The 23,999-nt window shown below is 40.3% G+C and overlaps 1 protein-coding gene across 1 annotated transcript in view; it reads left to right on the top strand.

The window, feature by feature from the left end:
* The window catches only part of NHERF2 (NHERF family PDZ scaffold protein 2), a 68,891-nt gene that overhangs the window by 12,340 nt on the left and 32,552 nt on the right, over nt 1-23,999 (top strand). The window contains exon 2 of the mRNA XM_075179330.1: nt 1,580-1,816. Within this exon, the coding sequence (XP_075035431.1) occupies nt 1,580-1,816 (237 nt within the window). The remainder of the gene's footprint in view (nt 1-1,579; nt 1,817-23,999) is intronic.

Here is a 23,999-nt window from a genome sequence, read left to right as displayed (position 1 = left end):
ACGTGTCAAGGCACAACAATAGTTACTGGCTACAATTATAGGATTTGTGATGCCCAGTTTCACAGTTGGCCGAATACTGGCATCGTTGACAAGTTGCCCAGCTGGCACAATCCACCTGACATTCTCAGATGTCTAATCCTCATTGTATAGACATAATCAGCCACAGAAAGGAATTGGGACATAGCTATGCTGTGAGCAGTGAGAGGTGTGTTTAAAAATAAAAGCTCAACACTTGTGACAGGGACAAGTAAGTTCACGCTGTTGCGTTGGATTGTATCTGGATGAACATTCACTGTATTACTGGGCCGGTGATAATTGAGTTTGTTTTATTGTTTTTGGGTTTTTTTCCACCTGAATTTTCATCCTATTTTTAAGAGAATCGACCAGTGGGAACCTGTAACGTTGGCGGGCTGCCCAAGGATGGAGAACAATGATCATTGTCCCTAAGTACAGATTTTCTAAAAATAAATATGGGTGTATTAAATGTTAAGGATCCTCTAGGGGATATACTACTTGTGTAAACAAAGACTTAGGCTAAGGAAGCATCAAGATGATAACTAAGCCAAATGTACTCTTATCCACATAATTGCTGCTCGTATAACTGTCATGAATATTTAGTTAAGGACCTCAATACTTTTTGAATATAAAGTTGCTATTGTAAAACATTACCCCCCCCTCTGCAGTTTCCACATTACTTTGACTTACCATTTCGGATAAGAACAGCTAAATGTTATTACCAAATCACTTGGCATTTGACATTACTGTTTATGTTTCATATCATTTAAGAGACATGCAGAGATTGGCAGAAGGTTGGTGTGTACTTCACAAACCCCACTTTATGTTCCAGACCAGTTAGGACAATGGACTGTGTAAATTACTGACAATAAGCCTGATTCATTAAGGATAGTAAGGCAATAAAAGGAGTAGGTTTTCTCCTGGACAAACCAGGTTACAATGCAAGGGGTGCAAATTAGTTTATTATTTTGCACATACATTAAATATTGACTCTTTTTTCAAGTAGCACACAAATCCTTGATAGCTTAATTTTTGCATAGGACTTTAAAGTTGGATCTAGGACATTCTCTACCTCAACTATAAATTTGTACCCACATTTTAACATGGTTCTAAGACCGGAGTGTTCCCTCTTCAGACTGGTGCCCAACATTCCATCATAGAATGTTCCCATACCTGGCCTGTTTTGTTATGTACTACATTAGCAGACATTGTGATTGTCTTTTCCTTTGACAATACGCACCTAAGGAGGTGTTTGACTATGATATAATCTAAAACAAATAAAACATAATAAAACGTGCAGTGATCTGTGAAGGCTTGCTCTAAATATACAAACTGGTTTATTGCTGGAGGTGCTTCCCACAAGGAGAACGATGGAGTCAGGCGAAAATAGTTAAAAATGGAAGTGTTTCTGGAAGAAATGTCTGGCACAATATATAGTTATATTATTTAGTTTGTGTTGAATCAGCTCATGTGGTTAATGAATTGTTACCGTTACGGTTTATAAAAGCACTGCACTACAAAGTGTAACATTTAATGAACAACCCCCCCCCTTTTCTTTATTCAGGTGGTTCAACGTATTAAAGCCATAGAGAATGAGACACGGTTGCTCGTCGTTGACAGAAAAGCAGATGAGTATCGGCGCCTTTCGCAATCCAGCTCGCCTCCCGAATCTCAGCCTAACTCAAGTGCCCCTTCCTCTCCATCCGTGGGGAACAACAACGGTGAGGTTTGGAAATCGAAGGAGGATACTAGCCAGGAAGATCAGCTACAGAATAACCACAGCACAGAAAACGGCAAACAGGTATAAAGCAGTGGGACGGGGACCTCCAAAAGTTGTGCTTATGTTTGTTGATATTTTATCTGTTTGTTTTATGTTGGTTTTGCTGTTTTTGCACCATTTATGCTACTGTTGTGTATTCTTATCCTTCACGTGTGAGTTACTAGAGGGTAAATCACATAATTGTGGAGGCAAATCAAATAATTGGACTTAAAATCAAGATTTCAACTGTAGATGATCCTGTTTTTTTATCGTATTAAGGATTTTCTTCCCCGTTAAAATAAAACCGTGAAATTCTTAGAAAAATATACTTTTAGAACTGCATTAATACTTAATAAACCAATCAGAGATCACCTTTCAAGACTAATTTGAACACAGCACATATCTGATTGGTGGCTGTGTACTGTGATGATGCAAGCATTTTTAGGCTTTAAATTGTTGTGCACGCTGCAAGCCCCACCACTCCTTGAGATGTGTTTACAATATCCCAGGGGCCTAGAGCTTTCTGTTGGGGTCTGTTTCCGCTGCCCAGCCCCCACTTCCTGATTCACAGGCTCACGCTACAGACTTGTTAGGGATTTTGTACAGGCATTGAAAAAACACTAGTGCGGGGCCGTGAAAATGTTACAGTGACATAAAGCAGAGTACAAGCGGAGGGGAGCTGTTGGCTTCATCTCAATGGAGGAACTAAAGTGACCCGTAAGAGATATTATTCTGGGACACTGTGATCAAGAATAAGTACGAGAAGAACACAATGTTTTTCTGCATAGTCTGTACTTTTAGATCAGTGCCCTAATTCATGAAATCTCATTCCAGGGGTCATATGTAGCCACGCAGATGGAGTAGATTGTATTGTTAGAAACGTTACAGAATCACTTTTGCTAGTCTATCCCACTCATAACCAAATTCAATTGCCCTAAAATAGCATAGATTCTCCACCTAATACTCTACCATCTTGCCCTGATGCCTTGTTGACTGTAATAAACTCTGCTCCATTGGTATATGCAAATGGACAAATATGATTGCAAAGCACGCACACTCATATATGCGATTTGCAGACTTACTTGGTTTAGCAAAGTTTCCTATGTAATAATGCATGAAGAGTTACATGACAGTGGACTACAGGTCATCAGCTACGGTCATTGACTGCTGTGTGCTAGGCAGTTTGCCCGGCTGTGTACATTGTCCCAGAGAGCACTTCTTCGTGCTCTGGCTGCAAACATTAAAACCTCTGGGTCGTGTTTGCAGAATGGTCGTGTAAGTTCCATGGCCCAGCCGCTGCTGAGGACATTAAAGTCATAACTCAATTAGATCCCTACAGTGGAAGTGGCAGGAGCCTGGGGACTGCCGGCTTAATTGCGTTAGTAGAAGCAGAGTTTAGAATCTCTTAGGATCACACATTCCTGCCGTTCTCTATCCATGTGCTTATGTCTCTGTAGTATGCCAGGTAACCGTATTGGCTTCCTACAGGGAATGAGTGCAGACAGCTGTGCTATAAGGCTGGCAGACGCTGGATGAATAATTCACACTGCTCCTGGATGAAACTTCTTCCTTGCATAATCTGTTTTAATTATAATTGGCACCTATCTCCATAAATTATTGAATTTTAAATATTCACCTTCAGTAAATCTTAAAGGCATGCTATTATTATTACTACTATTAATGCTATTATTTATGCTTAGAAATAAATAAAAATGTGTTTGTGTCTGTACATTCTGTGACAGTGTATGTGACCAGCCCATTTGGGGAGTCATTACTAGCTCTCCTTTTGGATCTAATTTTCGTGTGTTCTAAATTATACCCCCCTCCACCTCTACCTGCACCTCTCCCTGCTGTACTGCAGGTAGAATTACTTTACTTTCTTATCAGACATTTGTTTAGATTGGGAGGGGGCAGAAAGGACAACAGAGAACCACTTATGGCTTCTTGCTGTGTGTACGGAAGCTCGCTATCTTACACATAAATCATCATCATCATCATCGTTTATATAGCGCCAACAGATTCCGTAGCGCTTGACAATTGTGAACAAACATTAATAAAACAATACTGGGTAATACTTACAGTGAGGTAAGAGGGGTCCTGCTCGTAAGCTTACAATCTATGGGACAATGGGAGTTTGATACTCAAGGGTAAGTGTCTTTATGAAAGGATACAACACAAAGACCGATGGTATTTTCACCATTACTCTCCTTCCACACTGTGCGTGACATTTGCGTCATTCCTAATGCAGTGTTCATTCTCTGGTCCTCTGCTCAGTAAGGAGCATAGAAAACCAGAGTCGGCCCAGGCGTTGCTTATTACATCACAGTTAGTCAGGAGCGCAAGACGGGGAAAGTGATAGAAAGCAGTGTCCGGGTCTGAGTACAATTCAATGTGATTTCCCCACATTTGCATCAAACCCATAGTGCCGTGTTCTCACCCGAACAGTGGAAGCTTCGTGTAGTTTTCTGGGGTTTACTAATTGTAGCTGCCTGCCTGTCAATCACACTGCTCATCAGAAGGATGATAAGTGTGATAAGACGTGGAAGCCACGCTGTAATGTAGGTGAACTCTATATAATTTTAAAGAGGTGAATGTCAGGTTTTGATGGGACTTGTAGGTCCACAACAGCTGTGGAGCCACAGGTTACACCCAATGCCTAATATATATAAAACTTTATCCCATACACACAGCTGCCTGGCAGCCTACTTCCATCTTCCACCATACAGACAGCTCCCCAGGACACCTCTGCACGTTCCCACTCGCTTCACACTCTGCTTACGTCGTGTTTCTGTCGTTGGGTTGGCTCCTCTGGAACTATTCTTCATTAAGTAAATTCATCCGGGAATAATTGCAGCCGTTGCACTTGTATCCAACGGATCTCCCTTATTAATTAACAGCTTTTACTTAATATGGGATAATGAGAAGGTGACGATAATAGTATTGGGGGGAGGGGGGGGGGGAGATAATGAGGAAATCTGGATAATGTTCACATTATCCACGCACCATAAACTAAAATCAGAGTCTAAAAACTTATAGTATGTTTTTATAGAGTAAATTTCATGACCGCTGAGGCAGCCTGGACACTGTTTCCTGACATCCCGTGACTTTGGGTTCCTGTGCATCCGTTATAACATGAAAACACCAATTGGGCCAAAATTGTTGTAAAATTCTAACCCATTCAGGTATACAGATACCAAGGCAGTTCATTGTGATGTCAAACGGGGTATTGGTTAAAATGCTACAAGCAAAGAATGGTTGCATACTTAAACTGTTCAGTAGTCCGTACAGCAAGGATACGAAAGACGTCGGAGAAAGAAAATGGGTCAGTGTGTTCACAACAACTTTGTTTTAGTGGAATGATAATAATAATAATAACTATGAAATGAAATCACTGACACTCCCCTCCTCCGTGATGTCCCTGGCTCTCAGTGAATTGATAGGCAGAATGCTCATGAATATTGGGTTCAGCTCAGGAAAAGGCAGCTTACACTGTCTGCAAATGATGGGTGTTCTTTAAAGGGTTAGATCATGTGCGGAAGAGGTAATTAGTTGTAGAATGTTTCCATAGGTGTTTCAGATTGTCCCTTTGTCGCGTTATTATCTCTGGCGGTTCTAGTTGTGAAATGCTGGCAAAGGACCACACACAATTGGCGTTATTATCTTTCCTCTACAGAATCCCCTTCTTCTCTGCTTAATTAATATGCTTGTAAAGTTCCATGTCTCCTTGCCAAGGCCGGCTCTGCTGTCCAAAGCTAAATTGTACTACGTTCCTGGTACAAATCAAACTAATTATCCAGGAACACTGAAACCACCGGATCTTGTTCTTCGGTTAATTGCAATTATAACCTGAACTAATGTTTTGTTTTGTTTTTAACTGTTTGAAGCATTGGTGTTGCCTTGGTAAAAATAAATCTACCAGGGTGCACCTTTTATGGATTATTAAAGTGGGAATATCTGTTTTGAATTTGTGGTAGAGGGAGAAAATGTGACCTAATGTCAGGTCACACTAGGAAATTGTGGAAGGATCATGGATATCTCCCCTACCCTCCCAAGCCTAATCAGGAGATTGGCTAATAGGAAGGTTGATACTCCTGTTGCAAAGTCTGTCAGTCAGTTGCTTGGGATGTATATGGGCAGTGACCTCCTGCAATCTGAGGACCTGTAATCCATCTGCTGTTTCCTGCTGTGACCTGGGGTCATCCAACCATTGGTGGCGCTTTCTCTCCTCCTTAATTTAACCGTATCTGAGTTTTGAACTGGAGTATATACCCCCTGCTCACAATAGAAATGCAGCCACTGTATACAACTATGGATAATTACTATTAGTGCATGATTGTCATTAGTACAGGAGCACGGTGGTTATTGAACAGTATAGATGGATATATATCTTGCATCACACTTCCAGTGTAGTTAACACCAATAAGTTCTAATAGAAAGCAGATGAAGATTATTGGATGACTAGTAAAAGGAAGTCTATTGTTTGAACAGTGATTACAATCAGTGTCTGTTAATGAGGATAATCTCAACCTATATCGTAGTGTAAGACCGTTGCATTGTCTTAGGCTGGCTACACACTGCAGAAAATTTTCTCCCAATAAGTTATCTATCATCATCATCACCATTTATTTATATAGCGCCACTGATTCCGCAGCGCTGTACAGAGAACTCACTCACATCAGTTGCTGCCCCGTTGGAGCTTACAGTCTAAATTCCCTAACACACACACACACACACACACAGACAGACAGAGAAAGAGAGAGACTAGGGTCAATTTGATAGCAGCCAATTAACCTACTAGTATGTTTTTGTAGTGTGGGAGGAAACCGGAGCACCTGGAGGAAACCCACGCAAACACAGGGAGAACATACAAACTCCTCACAGATAAGGCCATGGTCGGGAATTGAACTCATGACCCCAGCGCTGTGAGGCAGAAGTGCTAACCACTGAGCCACCGTGCTGCCCCTATCTATAACGATTTTACCAACGACTGAACGTCCCGATCAGCCGCTGATTCCTGTGTACACACCATACACGTTTTACAAGATTTACTATCAGACCTGTGCTCGTCATCTGTCATAACCATCGGCTGAAAAGAGTGACTCTATAAACTCTATAGAGATCTGGTTGTGAGTGCGTACACACTGCAGGATTGGAACAATGTCAGTCCATCGATTTTTAACAAGATTTTTTGATTTGGTTTAAAAAATCAAATGAAACGATGTGATGAGCTTTGGAACAATAATCGTTCATCTTTGGAGCGTACACGGTAATGTGATATCGAGCCGATAATCGTCTGAAAACACAGACTTACTTGCGGCTAGTTGAATTCACCACATGTCTGCTATGGCTATATCACGGGTATAACTAACAATTTTGTCATCACCAACATGAAACTTATTTAGGAGGCGCCACAAAACTTTACAACCTTGGACAGTCCGTAAAACAAAGCAAACGTACAAAATGCGAATCATACATAGACACAAAGGTTGAATAAGCGCTGACATGAGACAGAGGGTAGAGTGGGTCCTGCTCTTGAGAGCTTACAATCTAAAGATTTTTTTTGAGTGCCATTCTCTAGCATGTTCCAAATCTTGACCCTCCGCCATTTTTTTATTCTTTAACCAATTTTCTTTCTATCCGTTTAAGGATGTAGTCGCTGATGACATGATTTCAGTAATTTGATATCGTGGGGGGGGGGGGGGGGATATAGTGTAGTTTGTTAATAATTTGTCTTTTCTGGTGATAAATGTGAGGAATTCTGCACTTACTTAACTTCTGAGTGCAATGGTTCAGTAAAACTGGAGCAGAAATGATGGATAACGTCCGTGCAGGGAAATGGTAGAGGGAACCTGAGATGGACTGGTGGATTATCTGCTGTTTGACCGCCAACCACAGTTGTTGCCTGAGACTGAAGCATGAAAAACAATATTCTGCTAGAAAGTGGATCAGTGATCTAAAAAATAAATATATATAATTGCCTCTGTTATATCACACACAAATACGCCGCACAGATAGGGCTCTGGCTGTAATGCACAATGTGACTCCACCTGATTTCCATCACGATTGTGCCTTTTCTTTTCCTCACACGTGTCCTAGGGAGATTCCATACCACAGGCAATGTGTGGTGAAGCGAATGTTGCTGGTGTCAACACAGCCAGCAGGGAGAACAGTTCACCCTTCAGGTGTGTCAATAGCAGAATAATCCTCACAAGTCTGAGCAATGAAGTCAGCAAACGGTGGCCACTAACCCTTCTGTGGATGAAAATATCGCTATAAAAATGATTCTTGAAAGACTTATATAGACATGGTGGGATTCGCTTTGTATACAGAGCGAATGTGTTTTTTGGTTTTTTTTCTATTAGAGGTAGTGTCTGTCCACCTGTATTATTATGTAATTGAGGAAAGGGTTGCCTGGGAGGGACAGCATCATGATATGAGGGGAGGGAGCCACAGACTGAGAATTGGATAGGGGAGGGCGCAGGGTCCCCAGCAGCACAGACTATATCAGGATATAAGTGATGTGTTAGTGAGGACAGGGCTGCATGTGACAGGGGCAGTGACATGATGTGAGGAGGGGAAGTCACAGACTGAGAATTATATAGTGTATGGAGCAGGGTCCCTCAGCAGCCCAGAGTATATCAGGAGATGAGTGATGTGTTAGTGAGGACAGGGCTGCATGTGACAGGGGCAGTGACATGATGTGAGGAGGGGAAGTCACAGGCTAAGTATTATATAGTGCATGGAGCAGGATCCCCCAGCAGCACAGAGTAGTGATGTGAGACTCCTATAAAACTAATGCGGACTTATACATCCAACTTGTTTTAAAATATAAGTCTATTTTCTTCTTTTCTTCTCACAACTGTTTCTCTTAATCCTATACCTGAGAACATCCTTTTCCCAGAACATATGACTCTTTGTGACTGAATTTCCAAGGTTCTCAGTAACTGATTAAACATGTATTTATTTACTTTGGTCTGTGTTGACCTGAAAAACAGACACGTCGATCACCCATGCGCAGTATTGGTTGATTACCGTTGAGCTCCTCATGTTCAAAAGTGTCGGTGACTTTGTCTAAGCCACTGACTGTTTCTGTGTAGTTCGGAAATATGTATTTTAACCTTGTGCTCACCCTGGGAATGGCTTCATAAAGCTCAAAGCCAGTCGTGTTTTCATTGTATATTTTTTTTTTTTCTGTCTTTGGGGAAAGATTTGATCAAGGAGAAGTGGCCTCCGCCCCGCCCAGGATTGGGTGGTGCGCCTAGTCTATGCCCTGATAATCGACTGTGGTGAAACTACATCCTTATTGGCTATCGCCCAGATCAGCACAAAACTGGCCATTATCCAGACCACAGATCTTATCAAGCCCTAGCTAGTCATTGTATGTGTCGGAACCTGGATTTTTAAATAGGCTTTTCTGCGTTCCCACCAAAGCTAAGTTGTGTAGATAGCTTATAGTGCCTTTCATACACCAGTTATCCCCCTCGACTATCCCTGATTACAATCAGATAATTATCTATAGTCATACATGTCAAAATGACTTGGGGGTATATTTACTAAGCTGCGGGTTTGAAAAAGTGGAGATGTTGCCTATAACAACCAATCAGATTCTAGCTGTCATTTTGTAGAATGTTCTAAATAAATAAGAACTGCAATCTGGTTGCTATAGGCAACATCTCCACTTTTTCAAACAAGCTGCTTAGGAAATCTAGCACTTGGTTTTGTATAAGCCAGGCTGAATTATAATAAACTTTGATTTAGACGTGACCGAAATCTACTTAAATGATGTTTAACATCTTTAAATATTATCCTTAATGAGTACTCTGTAGCAGTGGCACTCAAACTTTTTTTTTTTTTTTTAGCTAAGACCTATGGTGTGCCCTTTGACCCCAAAAGTAGTGGTACACCATTTTGTCTGATGATCAGGGGACCTAAACACCGGTTGCGCACACCTCCCAATTTCAGCATGCTTATTTCAAATGCATGTGCTTTAGATTAATTAGGTATCGAGGAGTTTCCTCCTGGGTTATAAAGATATTTAACATTATTGGAGGTTTATAGACTTAGAGTATATGTGTATATAGTATGTGTGTGTGTGTGTATGTATATATTCTCTATGAAGTGGGAATACATTTCTTTGTGTTTTTACGTTTTTAAATAGTGTAACTTGTAGAAAAAGTCAAGAGGGCAGTCCTCTTCTTTGTCTGAAGCAAGGGCCAGGGAGAAAAGAACACATTTAAATGGCGTTTTAAATATGGCACTATTTTATGACAGATGCTGTAAAACAGATCTACACCCTGCAGCCTTTTATAGCTGCACACGTGCACCTTGTCCTAACACTAGGGATGAGATACAGCGTAAAGATATAATTCGCTGGTGCGGAATGGCTTGCTTCATTCAAGGTCGGCAGATAAATAACAATAATCCCAAAAAATGCACCTGTTGTCTACACATAGACAGGTGCTGAGTTCATTAGAATTTTGCCTAATAATGTTTTTGAGAAGCAGTGCCTCATGGGTATTCATCATGAAGTGACTGAGTGATGTCACTGGTTTCTAGTGAATTGATTGGCTACTGTAACACTGCTCCAGACCAAAAATTGGCTTCCCCTTCTGTGTGAAGGTGACCGATGCACTTTCAAAAAATAGCATTGTACTTTGGACTTTCAGAAATGTATTTATTCCTTTATATTCTTTCTGAACAACAGCGTTCTCAAGGGATGTGAGCTTTCCCCCCCCCCCCCCCTTACATGAACTAGCACCATCCACATTTTGCAAAATAAAAAACATGGGTCTGTTGATGGTGCAAGTGGTATAAAAGACATTTAACACAGATTATGCGACCTAAGGCCAGAGAAAGGTGATATTGCTGAAGTAACTATAAACTTTATAATGGGCTGAGCTATGCAGAGTGCCTACTTTTTATGTAGATGCCTGTTAAGTAGCACAGATATACTGTGACGTAATCCAGTCAGTCATTGGTTTTGAGTCGCTTAGTGCAAGTTAGAAAGCAAATTTTTGATTGGTCGCTGTGGGTTACAGCATTTTGTGCAACTTATGCCATTTTTTTTTTTTTTTTTTTTTTATTAGGGCTGTTTGTTTTCTCTGTGGTTCTCTCTGCATGGAATGTACAGAATTCCCTCAGGATGTAAAGAATCCATATATTATAAAGTGACGCGTTCCCTTACTGTGCTGCGGCTCATCTTATTACAGCTGCGTGTCAGAGGGCAACAGGGAGCGTGTGGAAGGGCATAGAGCTGGGAACGGATTCATTTTGAAGAGAACAGTTTCCTGTTTGCTGGCTGTGAAGGGAAATTGGGGAATTAGAGTAAATTGCTGCTGTGTGTTAGGACACCTTTTTCTTTTCCATCCATATGGAACCAATTTACCACATGTGGTTGATATAGGTCCCAAAATGAAGAAAGCTAACTTAAAAAGAGGGCATTTCCGTGGTGCAAAATCACTTTGCCTTTTATATACAGGCTCTGACTGTGGGACTTGTTTTACAGTGGATGATCTGCACAGCGTTTTCATTTAGTAAGTGTGTATATATTAGTATAATACCATTACAGGAGTAATATATTGAACATCATATGTAACCTTGTTATTTACCTTGCTGCACGCTACTGTCCTGTGTTATTACTGCTATTCTAGGGCCGATTATCATTCAATAAACTTAATTACAGGAAGTCTGGAGTGCAAAGGAGAATACTTTCCTTAGGACCAATGCTTTATTCCAAATTAAGTATTTTTTTTACCTCAAATAATATGAAATTTTGGCTGATATGTTCCTGAATGTTACTAATAGCTCTTTCATTTATTAAGTTATTTGTCTAGCACCTATATATATTACAAAGCAGTACAGTATGTTAAGGGGTCTATGTTTTAGGTGTAGTATTGAGTTAACTCCAGTTTTGACACTGCACACCAGAGCATCTTCATTTTTCCTGTCTTAGGAATTTGTGGTTTGTTGTTAACATATTAATACTAAATTCTCTTCATCCATATTGGGCCACCGTGACTATCTGGCGTTCTCGTGCTTGATGCAAGGCAAGGGCCTAAGGTCATCTGCTGTCGCACAAACACCGCTTATTACGTCATTCTCGCCTGCGTTTCACTTTGGTTTTTCTCCCACAAGGTAGCTTTTGTGGTATTGTATGCTTGTGTTATATCCCTGTGGCGCAATGTACTACTCCTTGTGTACAGTAAATTTGTTTACAGTGTAAATGGAGATTAGTAAATGCCCTGGCGGCAATGTTTAGCGAGCAGGTTCTGATTGGCTCGTGGTGTTGTCGGCAATTTTTTTTTTCTTGGCTTTAAAAATTTGTTTCAATGAAAGAGATTTATGTAATGTCTGGTGTGTGTTTTTTTTTAAAAGATAGCAGATTTTAACTATTTAAGCTCTTATATTTTAATTGTACTCCACTTATTTAATAGCAAGATCAATATTGTACCAGGCTTCATCGGTTCAGTGCAAGGTAGACCAAAGAGAGCCGTTGTCATGCTGGAACTTGTTGTTCTTCAGCGGCTGAAGAGCCAGAGCATGGCTGAGCCGAACTGAAGAGCGTCTACTTGGGATTCCTGATGTGTCGGATTAGACCGTTTCCCAGTTGCCACAAAAGAAATTCCGACACTACTTGTTGAATTGGGGTTGACTATCATTACAATACTTTTTTTGTTGTGTTTTTTTTATTTTTTTATTTTTTACAGATCCTTTCTACCACTTTTTATTTAACTGTTTAATATAAACATGGTAAGAAATGTCAACACGCATTGCTGTTTTTTCTGTCCACTGTCCCCCCTAAATTTAACTTTTTTTGGCAAGGATATGGCCAGCTGTGATAATTGAGTACAAAAACCAATAAATTGGACGGGTGCAATTACTTATATAAAAACAGCGTCAAAACCCACTTAAGTTAAGCTACGCCATAGTTATTCAAAGCTATTAATTAGTAAAGCCCAGCCTTGTATACTGTGTATTTTTCCTGGCATGTGTGATATAAGGAGATGATATGTATTAAGTTGATTCCCATTGATATTTTTAACCCTTATAAAGACACGGAAAATATATATGTATATAGCCTGATCATTATTTAGCCTTTGTGCCACTTTCTTCTAGAATTGGCTTCATATCCGCTAACATTACATGACTATTGCTGCAGAGTGATCTATTGCTGCAGAGATACAGGAGGGAGTTCTGTTCCTGCAGAAAATTTCTCATGGGAATGGTGTTCCCATTTGTTCTCTTTTCTATACACTTTAGATTTAGATACACTTTTGGCACAGTAATAATTTGCTGCTTAAACTCATCATGTGAAATGGATGCAGAGTTTATATTAAGTTATCGCAGATTTCCGAAACACAAGAAGGAATTAAACGCTGAATTCCCTATGTTATAGACTAATGCAAATGGCCCGGAAAACTTAAGCTAGAAACTGCATTTCATTGTTTTTTTTAAAAAAAAAAAAGAAAGAAAGAGGAGAATGTACAATCTGGCTTTATTTTCTAAGACTGTGTTATTTTCAATTGGCAGGCACGCACACAGAGAAGCCTTTGTTAGCGCATGTTCCTGCAGCCGGATTGTGGAGGGTGGGTGCAAGCTTAATCTGGACCTTTCACCTTATGCAATCACTTATGTGACAGGATTTGTACATGTGCGTTACACAGCTGACTTTAGTGTTTGCCCTTCAAGGCAAGGCTGTGAGCTGGGAAATGTATTATATAAGATTTACCATGACCTAGCAAAAAAAGAAGACAACAAAAAACCCCATCGGTTGTCAATATGGTGATATGTGGGCGTTAAAAACTGTGATGTATTTTTCAAAGGAGTGAAAATGTAGATGGTTAGCGTGGAGGCGGCCATTTTGTGGGTTGAACCACAGTGTTCATGAGAATGCAGGAACTGGTGACATTACTGATTCTCATGAATACTGGTTCTGCGTACAGAATGGCTGCCTCCACTGTGTGTAGGTGATGAGGCAACTTTAAGGCTTCATGTGCAGAGAATAAAAAAATATATGTAAACATAGATACAGTGTAGAGGTAGTATAAACAACATGTGTGTAATTATTAAGCAACATATTTGTCGTTGTTGCTTTATTTTTCCACTTTCTATGAAGAGAAGTTCAGAAATCCTGCTCAGTGCAGTGGAGGCAGTGTGAATAAGGCTAAACTCATCTATTCGGTGTCCTATAACATTTATTTGTGGGCATTCGGGTTGTTTAACTTTACTATTTCCCCCATCGAATGAAGGTGACATGGAGAGGGACGTTTGTCAGTTTGGCCTAGAGACTCAGAATACTTTAGTCTTCCCTACATTTGCGGAGATAGCGCCCAAAATTAATGCTCTACTGCAATTATGTGACAGAATAGATTTGACTTTCCAGTCATATACTCATTATTGTGGTATGGGCAATCTGTAACCATGAGGGAATCACATATGAAGTGGCCAGATTATGTATATGGCTTTAAATTGAGGAAATCCATGACAAAATGAGTGTATTGTTGGAAATTATGCCACAGTAAAATAAATCAAATTCTGGTGTAAACATTCTTTCCCTGTAGAATTTCTGACATTCCTTATTACTGCTTGGCGAGAATAATGAAGATGGATGGCAAGGAATACTCCCATGGGATTCGCTGCATACCAATCCCCCTGTTGTTACTTACTGGTTTGTGCTATCTTTCAGGGACATTGTCAGGTCGAGCTTGGCGGACAGCTGTCTAGTGGAGCATTGGAGCGAAGGGTCATCTTTTATATAGCTTCACGCTGACACAGTCGGGTGATTGGTCGTAACCTGTATAAAAGAAACCTAAATTGCCATTTCCTCCAATCAGTTGATTTGGTATTGGTCAGCTAAGGGTATAGACTTTAGCTGTTTGGCTTTGAATTGGAGTTTTCTTTTAATGAAATTCAATTGTTTACGATTATTAATTTAATTTACTATATTGTGGCTCAGTTATTCATTTCTTCTTTTTCGTTTCATTCATGTTCCACAACCACTAAAATGCCATTTTGCTGTCCGTGTCATTATTATGATTATATCAGTCCATCTACTTACACCCCTTGCCGGCATAGTGTTCTCCCTCATTGTACAGTTTTGCTCTTGGAAAATCACTCTTGTAGAGGCCGTGTTTCTTTGTAGAGACAATGGATGGGACCAAATTTATTTTCTGTTGGTGGAGTAACAGGACGTGCCTCCCGCTGAGGAAGAATCCACACCCCAGGAGTAAAATTTCCTTTCACTGTGCTTATTTTTAGATGGCTACCAAAATACTCAACAATGGGGGGTGTTTTTTTTTTTTTTTTCCATCCATTGTCGGATCAGGATTTTGACCCACGGTGATTTTAAACACTTTTTGCCTCGGAAAAAAATGATGTCACCCATAATTAGCAGTTATGTAAAACCATTGCGTGTCTAATATAGATATATATATATATTATAGTCGTGTGCATATATGCAAAACCTGTAGACATAATAGCTAATATGTAAAGTACTACTAAACAAACATTTGTATTCACTTTCATTATCATTCCTAATAATGTTGTTCTAGAACCTTTAGGGTACTTTGTTACTAGTGGATTGATAAGGTGCATTTTCATGAATATTGTTTTAGTCCACCAAATTGATACCCTCACTTTCACTAGATGTCGACCTCTTAAACTTATTTGCGATACTTCATACAGCGCAAGATTGGACAAAGTTAAAACAAAACAGCACTGTATTGCTTAGCAATTAAGAGGGTTAAACTTCTGAAGATGCATTATTAAAAAAAAAAAAAAAAGGTGCATCACCTTTAAGCCGCACCTCAAACGTCAGGCACCATTTTGGCCCATGAGTCACTGCAAAAGTGACTCACCTGTCTCTGTGCTGTATTTTGTCTTTCTGAAAACATTTTTTTTAAAAATAAACTACTTCTTTGTAAGGTATTTCAGTTCAGTGTTGCAATACGTGGTTGTTTCATTAGGTGTGATAGAATGTACTTGCATAATGTTCCCTTGTAGTCTTAAATGTCCCAGATAAGACCGTTTTAATATATTTTGTTATGCGTAATATAAACAGTTTGGCTACATTTATATACAGCGCAGATGAGGTGATTGGGCAATATGTCAGTTTGCAGAGAACTCGCTAGAATTGGGCTCTTGTCATTTTTGGGGTTTTTTTGTGTGGAAATGTTAATTAAGGATGTAGGAAGGTCCATGCTATATTTTTTGACTTGTAGAAATGTTTTTATTCCCCCACTTGTCACTAATGTGTCTGTCAGCATTATAGTGTTTGAGGACAAATTAAAATAAGGTTGGTGTCATTGACAGATTAATTGCACAGATGGTGTAACGTGACATAGTATTTTCGGAATCGAGTGTACACACATCTTCTGTAAATCATGCTGTAGCCGGTTGTTGATGAACTGCTTACTTTTTATACGATTTGTTTTTCTATCTATTCTCATTTGTGTAGAATGACAGCTGAGGTTGTGGAGGGGATGGTGCCTCCTCCTTAATGCCAAAGGCATTTTATGCAAATGAGAAATACAATGACAACTTATTCATTCTAGCACATCTAAACTATAGTTCACATACAACAGTTGTTGTAAATGTTCAATTTATTTTACCAGATTTCTTCTGTTGCACAGAAATCCTTGTCCAGCGTCCTGACGTAGCAGTTGGCAATCACAGTAGTAAAAGATATTAAACTGCGCTGTGTAGGGAAACATTTTGTCAGTAAAACAGAATCGAAATCAAATCCGTTGATTTGACCAGTGATGACGACGCAACAAAGCTGCCAATTCTGCAGGTAGTGACGCAGTGATCGGAGATAGGAGTTTGCTGCAGAGATTAAAAGAGATTTCATGCCTTCCATTGCCTCAGCTTTGGCTCTTGAACACACAATTTGGTTTGTCTTTAATTGAGTGCATTAGCTAGGTAAACAGTATACTTTTCTGGGATTTGTTGCTGGTATTTGACTTTGATCTCCTAATCTTGTTTTAAAGGGACTCTAAACTAAGAAATGCTCTTTTCTGTGTTAGCCTGTGCTAGCAGTGAGTGTCTGAGCAGGCTGCTTGCTGTAAGTTGCTTTTCACATGTGTGCAGATCTCAGTACGTGTGATCGGTGTTGTCCGCTGGTCACAGTAACTTACAGCATTTTGATTTTTGAACATTTGAGTCATTGATTAACTAGTTTGGACTGTGCTATGACTGTGGCGGCTGTTGGGCCCCATGAAGACATGTGCATGAGGGGAAGAGAGGGCAAGCGGTGTCATTAGGGGTCAGTGTCCGAAAAGGACAATCGCTGACTTGCCACAGAAATGATGATATCTTAAATTACAGCAAAAATAAGAGGTTGCTTACACGTGCAGCTCTGCCCAATATGCAACGAAGTTTATGTTAGTGTCTATTAAAGATCATCTCGGACAGAGGGATGGTTGTGTTGATGGCATTGGTGAATCACGCTTTGGTATTAGGGAACCTTACAATTACAGGTCACTATGGTCTCGCAGCCAATTTTGGAAAAGTGTTGGCCCATTTATATGAGCATTTAAACGTCCAACTTTAACCCAACAGGTAAAAGGATAATGTGGCAATCCTACGCTTATTCTCCTTCTGAAGATTTCACTCTTTCTATTCCCATCCAATCCGTAGCAATAATCTACATGGTGGGCAGCCTGCCCCCTTTTTTACAATGTTGTGATTGGCTGCCCTCCCTTGAGAAGCAGCTTTTATGGTTAATAGTGGATGAGGCAGAACATAATAGTATGAACACAATTCAAAACAGGAAACGAGTAGCCTGTATGAGCTACTGTGTGTGTGTATATATGTGTATATATGTATGTGTGTGTGTGTGTGTGTGTGTATATATATATATATATATATATATATATATCTATATATCTATATATTTTGTTTTATTTTTTTTATTTGCCCACTCTCCTGGGATGATTGGGAGAATCCCAAATTTCGGGCTGTCCTCCTAGAAGGCCACTTTTCCTGCCTGGTCTTGTTACAAAGTGGGCACACAGGGAGTATAGTCATTATAACCCCGCTGCTTGATGACAGGACAGTAAAGTCCTATAACAAGAATATATTTATACATGCACCCCTTAACGTTTATGTTAGAAAAATGAATGTATAGTGCTTTTAGGGCTATACTTGGTTTGTAATTCTGGTTTGTGAGCATATTATCTGTTGAGTTGTGGAGTCAACAGTTGTCTGACACTGGGGGATTTGAACTCTTGTAAAATAGAAGGGTCACACCCAGGGGTTAGGTAGAGGTAAATGATGTCTGCAGGACTTTTACAAGACACATTCTTTGTACACTGTTAATATTTTTACCGTCCACTAAGGCGACAAAACATTGTAAAATGTGGGGACAGGGAGCGTTGTTTGAGATGGACTTGTTCCCTAAATGTGGTGGCCATTTTGTGGGCTGTACCAAAATCCATTGGGGTGCAGCAGCCTATCGGTTCACTCTATTTTGCAGTGGTCGTGTGCTCTGTGCTGCCACACCTATACCAACCAATCAGACATTTGCTTTTATCGGTGTAACTTGTGATTGGTTGATATGGCTTATAGCAGTTCGTTTCTATAATAAGCTACCTTGTCAGTGGTTCTTTGTTATCTACAGAGACCCCATAGTCTCATCACGTCTCAGACAATCTTCGGAGTAAACCGCGACAATTTTGAGTCGGGTCGCAAAATTGACCAGTTTTCATGTACAGAGGCAAAGTTCAATAAAGATTCCACTTTTGATTATCATTATATAATAAAATAAAATACATAGACCCCTTAAGAACATTTTATCCTTAGAAGATACATGTCCACTGGATTTATGTAAAGGTTAGCACCTGTATTTAAGGATCCCACTGGTTACCAGGTGGAACCTTTCTTAATTCGCAGCCATCCATTACACTGGTAGCCTTCCAGCCTTCAAACTGGCCGCACAGAGGAAGGAGGGAGCGTACAGCGCACTCCCTCATCTCCGGGTATGCCGCGTCACCTCCCTGCACTGTGCAGCGCAGGTCACATGACGCGACCGTCGGCTGCCTCGGCTCTGATATTATGTGCAGCCACCTGGTGGGCTGCAAGAGAAGGCTGAGTGGGCCGCCTGTTGCCCACCACAATTCTAAATGCAAGCAACAAGCTAGGGACTTGTGTTAGATAAATATTACCCTAAAGTAAAATTGTTTTAGATATATAAAATAAAAATCACGTTTATAATTTTAGAACAAGAAAAATAAGTAAAGGGAGGGGGTTAACACAATCCGTAACTCCATTTAAGCTGCTAACATTAATGTTACATGTTCGGAATTACTGGTATATAAATGAGCAATAAACCTGTTTAATAGCTCACTCATTTCCTCTGCTCCTGGTTTCTGACCTGGAATTGGCTCGTTTAGAGTAAAATGAGCAGATTTAGAGTTGGACAGGAGTGCATCCTAGCTCAACTCTAAATCGTAGATTATAACTGGATTTAGTCCCAGTTTTAAACGAGTCCCAAAGCCGCCCAGTGTTTGTACATACAATTGCAGCCAGTATTTTCCCTGCATCCAAAAAAATAAATGCATAGGCATCCCTTGCATGGCCGCATGGTTTGTCCAGATTAAGAAAAATCCCTGCTGGATTTGCTCATTAGTCTAAATGGAGCTCTGAGTGTTCCAATAGGAAGCTTTAGAATGATCCCTGTTTCTAAACTGGAGCCTCCGGCATCCCCAACTAGCTGCTGGTGTGTAGTAATCCAACAGAGACCATAAAAGTAATATACGTTAACAATATACAGATTGCATTGTATTACATGAAGGTGCTGTAGACCTCCTTTCTGCTTGATAAGGGTTCTCATCTGTCCAACAGCCCCAGGATTTGCTAAGACAAACCTGGGAGCCAGATGTGATTTTTAGATTTGTCTGTTTTTTATTTTTGTTTAAAGACAACACTTTTTCCCTGACTGTTACACTGACTTCAGGTTATACATCATATCAGATATTCTTTCATCATCATCATCCGTTATTTATATAGCACCACTAATTCCGCAGTGCTTTACAGAGAACTCACTCACATCAGTCCCTGCCCCATAGGAGCTTACAATCTAAATTCCCTAACATACACACAGACAGAAAGAGAGAGACTAGGGTCAATTTGATAGCAGCCAAATAACCTACCAGTATGTTTTTGGAGTGTGGGAGGAAACCGGAGCACCCGGAGGAAACCCACGCAAACACGGGGAGAACATACAAACTCCACACAGAGAAGGCCATGGTCGGGAATCGAACTCATGACCCCAGTGCTGTGAGACAGAAGTGCTAACCACTTAGCCACCGTGCTGCCCGGCTTATAACACAGCTCTGTGGTCATGAGGCTTTATATAAGAGCTCGGTATTGCTAAATATAAAGTGCTGGGTATAATGGTTTTGCCTTAGCTGGATGTGTAAAATACTGCAGCTACACATGTAACATTTTATATCTGTTGGGTTTGGGTGGTGGGGGCATAGGCATCCTGAGAACATTACAGCCAGCATAACGTATGTCGTCTACTGTCTTATATCCTGCTTACACCCCAGGTGGATACAATTCTCTTCCTTATGTGATATTAAACCTCAAGTGGTTCCACATGCTTGTGAATAAATCCACGTAAACACATCACATTTTCCGGTGGTTACTCACACACGGATTAAAGCATCTTCCGAGTACAAGTGTTTGTTTTCCATGTCCTTTCACTGAATATTTGTATTGGAATGCATATGTATACAACCGTGTCAGACAGTCACTGCTTACTGTGACAGCGTGACTCACTCGGAGGGTTTCTGTTTGACATGTTCCCCCAATTGTGAGAATCCTAAGTATTAATAGTTTAATTTCAGTGAATAGAGCAGAGGTTCTTAAGCCGGGTACACACCTATACAATCTCACTTCAGATGCGATTTCACCAACGACTGAAAGTCCTGATGAGCATACCGATTCATGTGTACACACCTATACGATTTACCTTCAGATCTGTAATCTTCATCCCTCATAACCATCTGCTGAAGAGACATTGGGCCTGATTCATTAGTGACCTTTTCTTGTGCAAACGTTAAGATGCTTATTTTTAAGAAGAAACAGGGAGATAAGAGTGAAGTTAAGATGTATTTTCATCTTAACTTAAGAAATTATTCACTTACGCAGTGGATTTTGCTTCTTATCTCCCTTTTCTGAGCATACACAGAGTGGATAAGCAAAAAATGGCAGATAAGATCACTAATGAATCAGGCCCCTTGTTCCAACGTTGATTGTGATTTTTTAGGAAGTTTAGAAAAGCAAATCAACAGATGTGACGTCTTTTGGTATGGTAAAACATGATCTTGGGAGCGTACAGACTTTTACAGTATTTGACCAAACGACCGTGAATCCTGTGATCTGCACGATAATTGCATTGATGTGTATCCAGCTTTAACCTATAGCTCCGTACTAAAATAATTAGCCACCATGCCCTTAAAATCTTTATCCTTCTCTTTACAAGCACAGTGCTGCCAATTAATATACAAATTACTAATCATATTTGGTTGTTATTATTATTAACAAAACATTAATTTGTATACAAAAATAAAATTATTAAAGGAAGTCATTTATTAATGAAAAGCTGAGCAATCATTTTGCAAAGCTGGTTCACAGACAAGTTGAGAATCTTGGACAGCAATTGCTCAAAGGCCCTGTAACAGACCAACATTGTATTTTTAGGCAAAATGTCATTGACTTGCTACATATTTTTTTCCTGAGATAATATATGTGTGTAATTAAATGTGATCATATACTTGGCCATGTAAAAATGATGTGTAGTCATATCATCAGTTATGTAATTGTCACTATACTGCTGGGTTTGGCATATAAGGATATTGAAAGTCAGTTTGGTGTTCTGGATCTTATGCTTCAGTGATGTCACTGGTTACTAGCGATTTGATTGGTTGAATACTGGTTCAACATGGCTGCCTCCGACTTTGTGCAGGTAATGGGTATTTTAATAATGTAATGCTGCAAATGAATGGGACATGTTTCTTGAGTACATACAGCCAGATGGATAAAGTGTAGGCAGGGCCGGTGCTAGGGTCCATGGCGCCCTAGGCATTTTGAAAAAATCGGCGCCCAACCGCCCCCCACCCGCAAAAATCGGCTTTCCTTACCTTGTCACACCACCGCCGCCTCTCTGCTCCGAGACGGAAAGGGCAGCGGTGGTGAGCAATAGCCTCTCCCCCCTCCCCCGTGCATCTGAATGCTGTGCGGCGGCCGTGACAGGTATGGTCAGCGGTCGCCGCACAGTTTTAAAGTAATTTACATTCTTGTGGCGCCCTCCAGAGCCCGGCGCCCTAGGCAAGTGCCTAACCTTGCCTAATGGGAGCGCCGGGCCTGAGTGTAGGTTGTTCGGTTTCTTAACTTTAACAAACCCACACTTAATAATTTAAAATCTCTAATATCAACCCATACGCCCATATATTATTTTTATTTGCAATTAGCATTTTAGTCTTCTGACAAAGTCCTGATCCATGGGACGGCAGAACAGTCTCTTGACATCGGCACTGTCCTTGGCAAACTCGGGACAGTTGGGAAGTATGATATACATCCATGTGTTGGCAAGCACTGTGTTTATCTGAGAGTGAATGCAGTTCAGACAAATCTCTGTTGATCGCTATGAAGAGCGCTCTGTATTCTCACAGCGAGTGAACAAAGGGCAGGTGGATATGTAACTGCCTGTGAATACAAGCCCTGGTTTTGTTGTACTGCACTTTGCATTATTACTAGATCGTTGTATCTTAAGAACAGTCGGAATTCAGAATGTTACGTTTCCCACACTATAGTCAACAGTTAAGAGGCTCTAACCTAATGTTCCTGTTGTCACTGGGAGTCATGACAATGAGTGAAGGTACTACAGTTTATTTACCCGTGTGCATGTCCTAAATGAATGTGCGTGCAGAGGGGTCAGGAATCTGGACAAGGGGGCGAGACCTGAAGCATTTGACTCATTCCCCCCCCACATCTTCCAGCATTGTGTAAACACTGATAACTGCACGGAAACATCACTGTGTTATGAACCATCTGTCTGGAGGATTAGTGTGTTTTGCCTGTTTGAACACAAAAGTTGCTAGCTGCTCAGGGTAAATATTAGCAATTGATTTTTCCATTTGTTTTACAAACTGCTCCCCTCACCCTTCAAACTGTTGTAAAATACAATAGGTTCATTTATTTGTAATTTCCAGCAATTGATTAAGTAAAAAGTACAATAAATTTTGGCCTAGTAACACGGATGGAAGATGAAGGCGCACACATGTTGATGGTGTTCATGTTGTGACTCAACAAGTACATAGGGCATTATGCTTCTACGTAAGTGTCAGCCGATGGAGGTTATCGAACAACCTGTCTTTCCATCCTACTGGACCAAATCCGATTGTGATTGTCTAGGATGAGGCCACACAATTGTACAATGGTTGATCAATATTGTCAAATTGAATCTTACTTTGCTCATCTTAAGCTGGCAACACACGGGGCCGATCCTGCTGCTCTGCTTGTTGGTGGCCAGATTAGACGATATCGGTTAGACGTTCAGCGCTTGAGGCCAGTGGCTAGATTACCTCCCGGCTTACGCTGGGTTACACAGATTGATAGCTGTCATCGTCCATCTCGTTACAGAATACAGTACATAGCCAACAGGAATGTTTCTTTTTCAAACTCTTAGTACGAACTAGCTGTTTGCAAATAATTTTGACTCTTTTTTTTTTTTTTTTTCCCCCTCAAGGGGCTGTATAAAAACAAGTAGAAATTCTATGAAAACCTTTAACAATGTAAAACGCTAATATCCTCAGCATTTACTATAGGGCTCCATCATTTTTGTTCATGTTGATGCAGAGGGTAGTACTAGCAAATTAGGGAACACATACAGAAGGAAACAGACAAATGTTATGGAGCTCCTAGCAAACTGATATTAGCTTCCATTAGTGTACTAATCGGACGACAGCTAATATCTGATTGGCTGTTATGGGTACTATCTATACAATGTTGTATTTTTGCCTGGATTTAGTGTCTTAAATGTTGTTAAATTAGCTCTTTCTCTGGCACACCTAGCCTCTGCTATCAGCTGCATGTCTCACATTCTTCTCCCTGGTGCTGAGGTCTGATAAGAAAGGGTTGGGTCACTTTGTCTGGATCGTCCGTAACATCGACTGTGAGAAAAACAAGCCGAACACAAAAATAAAATAAAAAAAGCCAAAAA

Source organism: Mixophyes fleayi, chromosome 7 (genome assembly GCF_038048845.1).
Source record: "Mixophyes fleayi isolate aMixFle1 chromosome 7, aMixFle1.hap1, whole genome shotgun sequence".
In the NCBI taxonomy this organism is placed as follows: Eukaryota; Metazoa; Chordata; class Amphibia; order Anura; family Limnodynastidae; genus Mixophyes; species Mixophyes fleayi.
The sequence above is the reverse complement of the archived record's forward strand: the minus strand, read 5'-3'. Positions and strand labels throughout refer to the sequence as shown.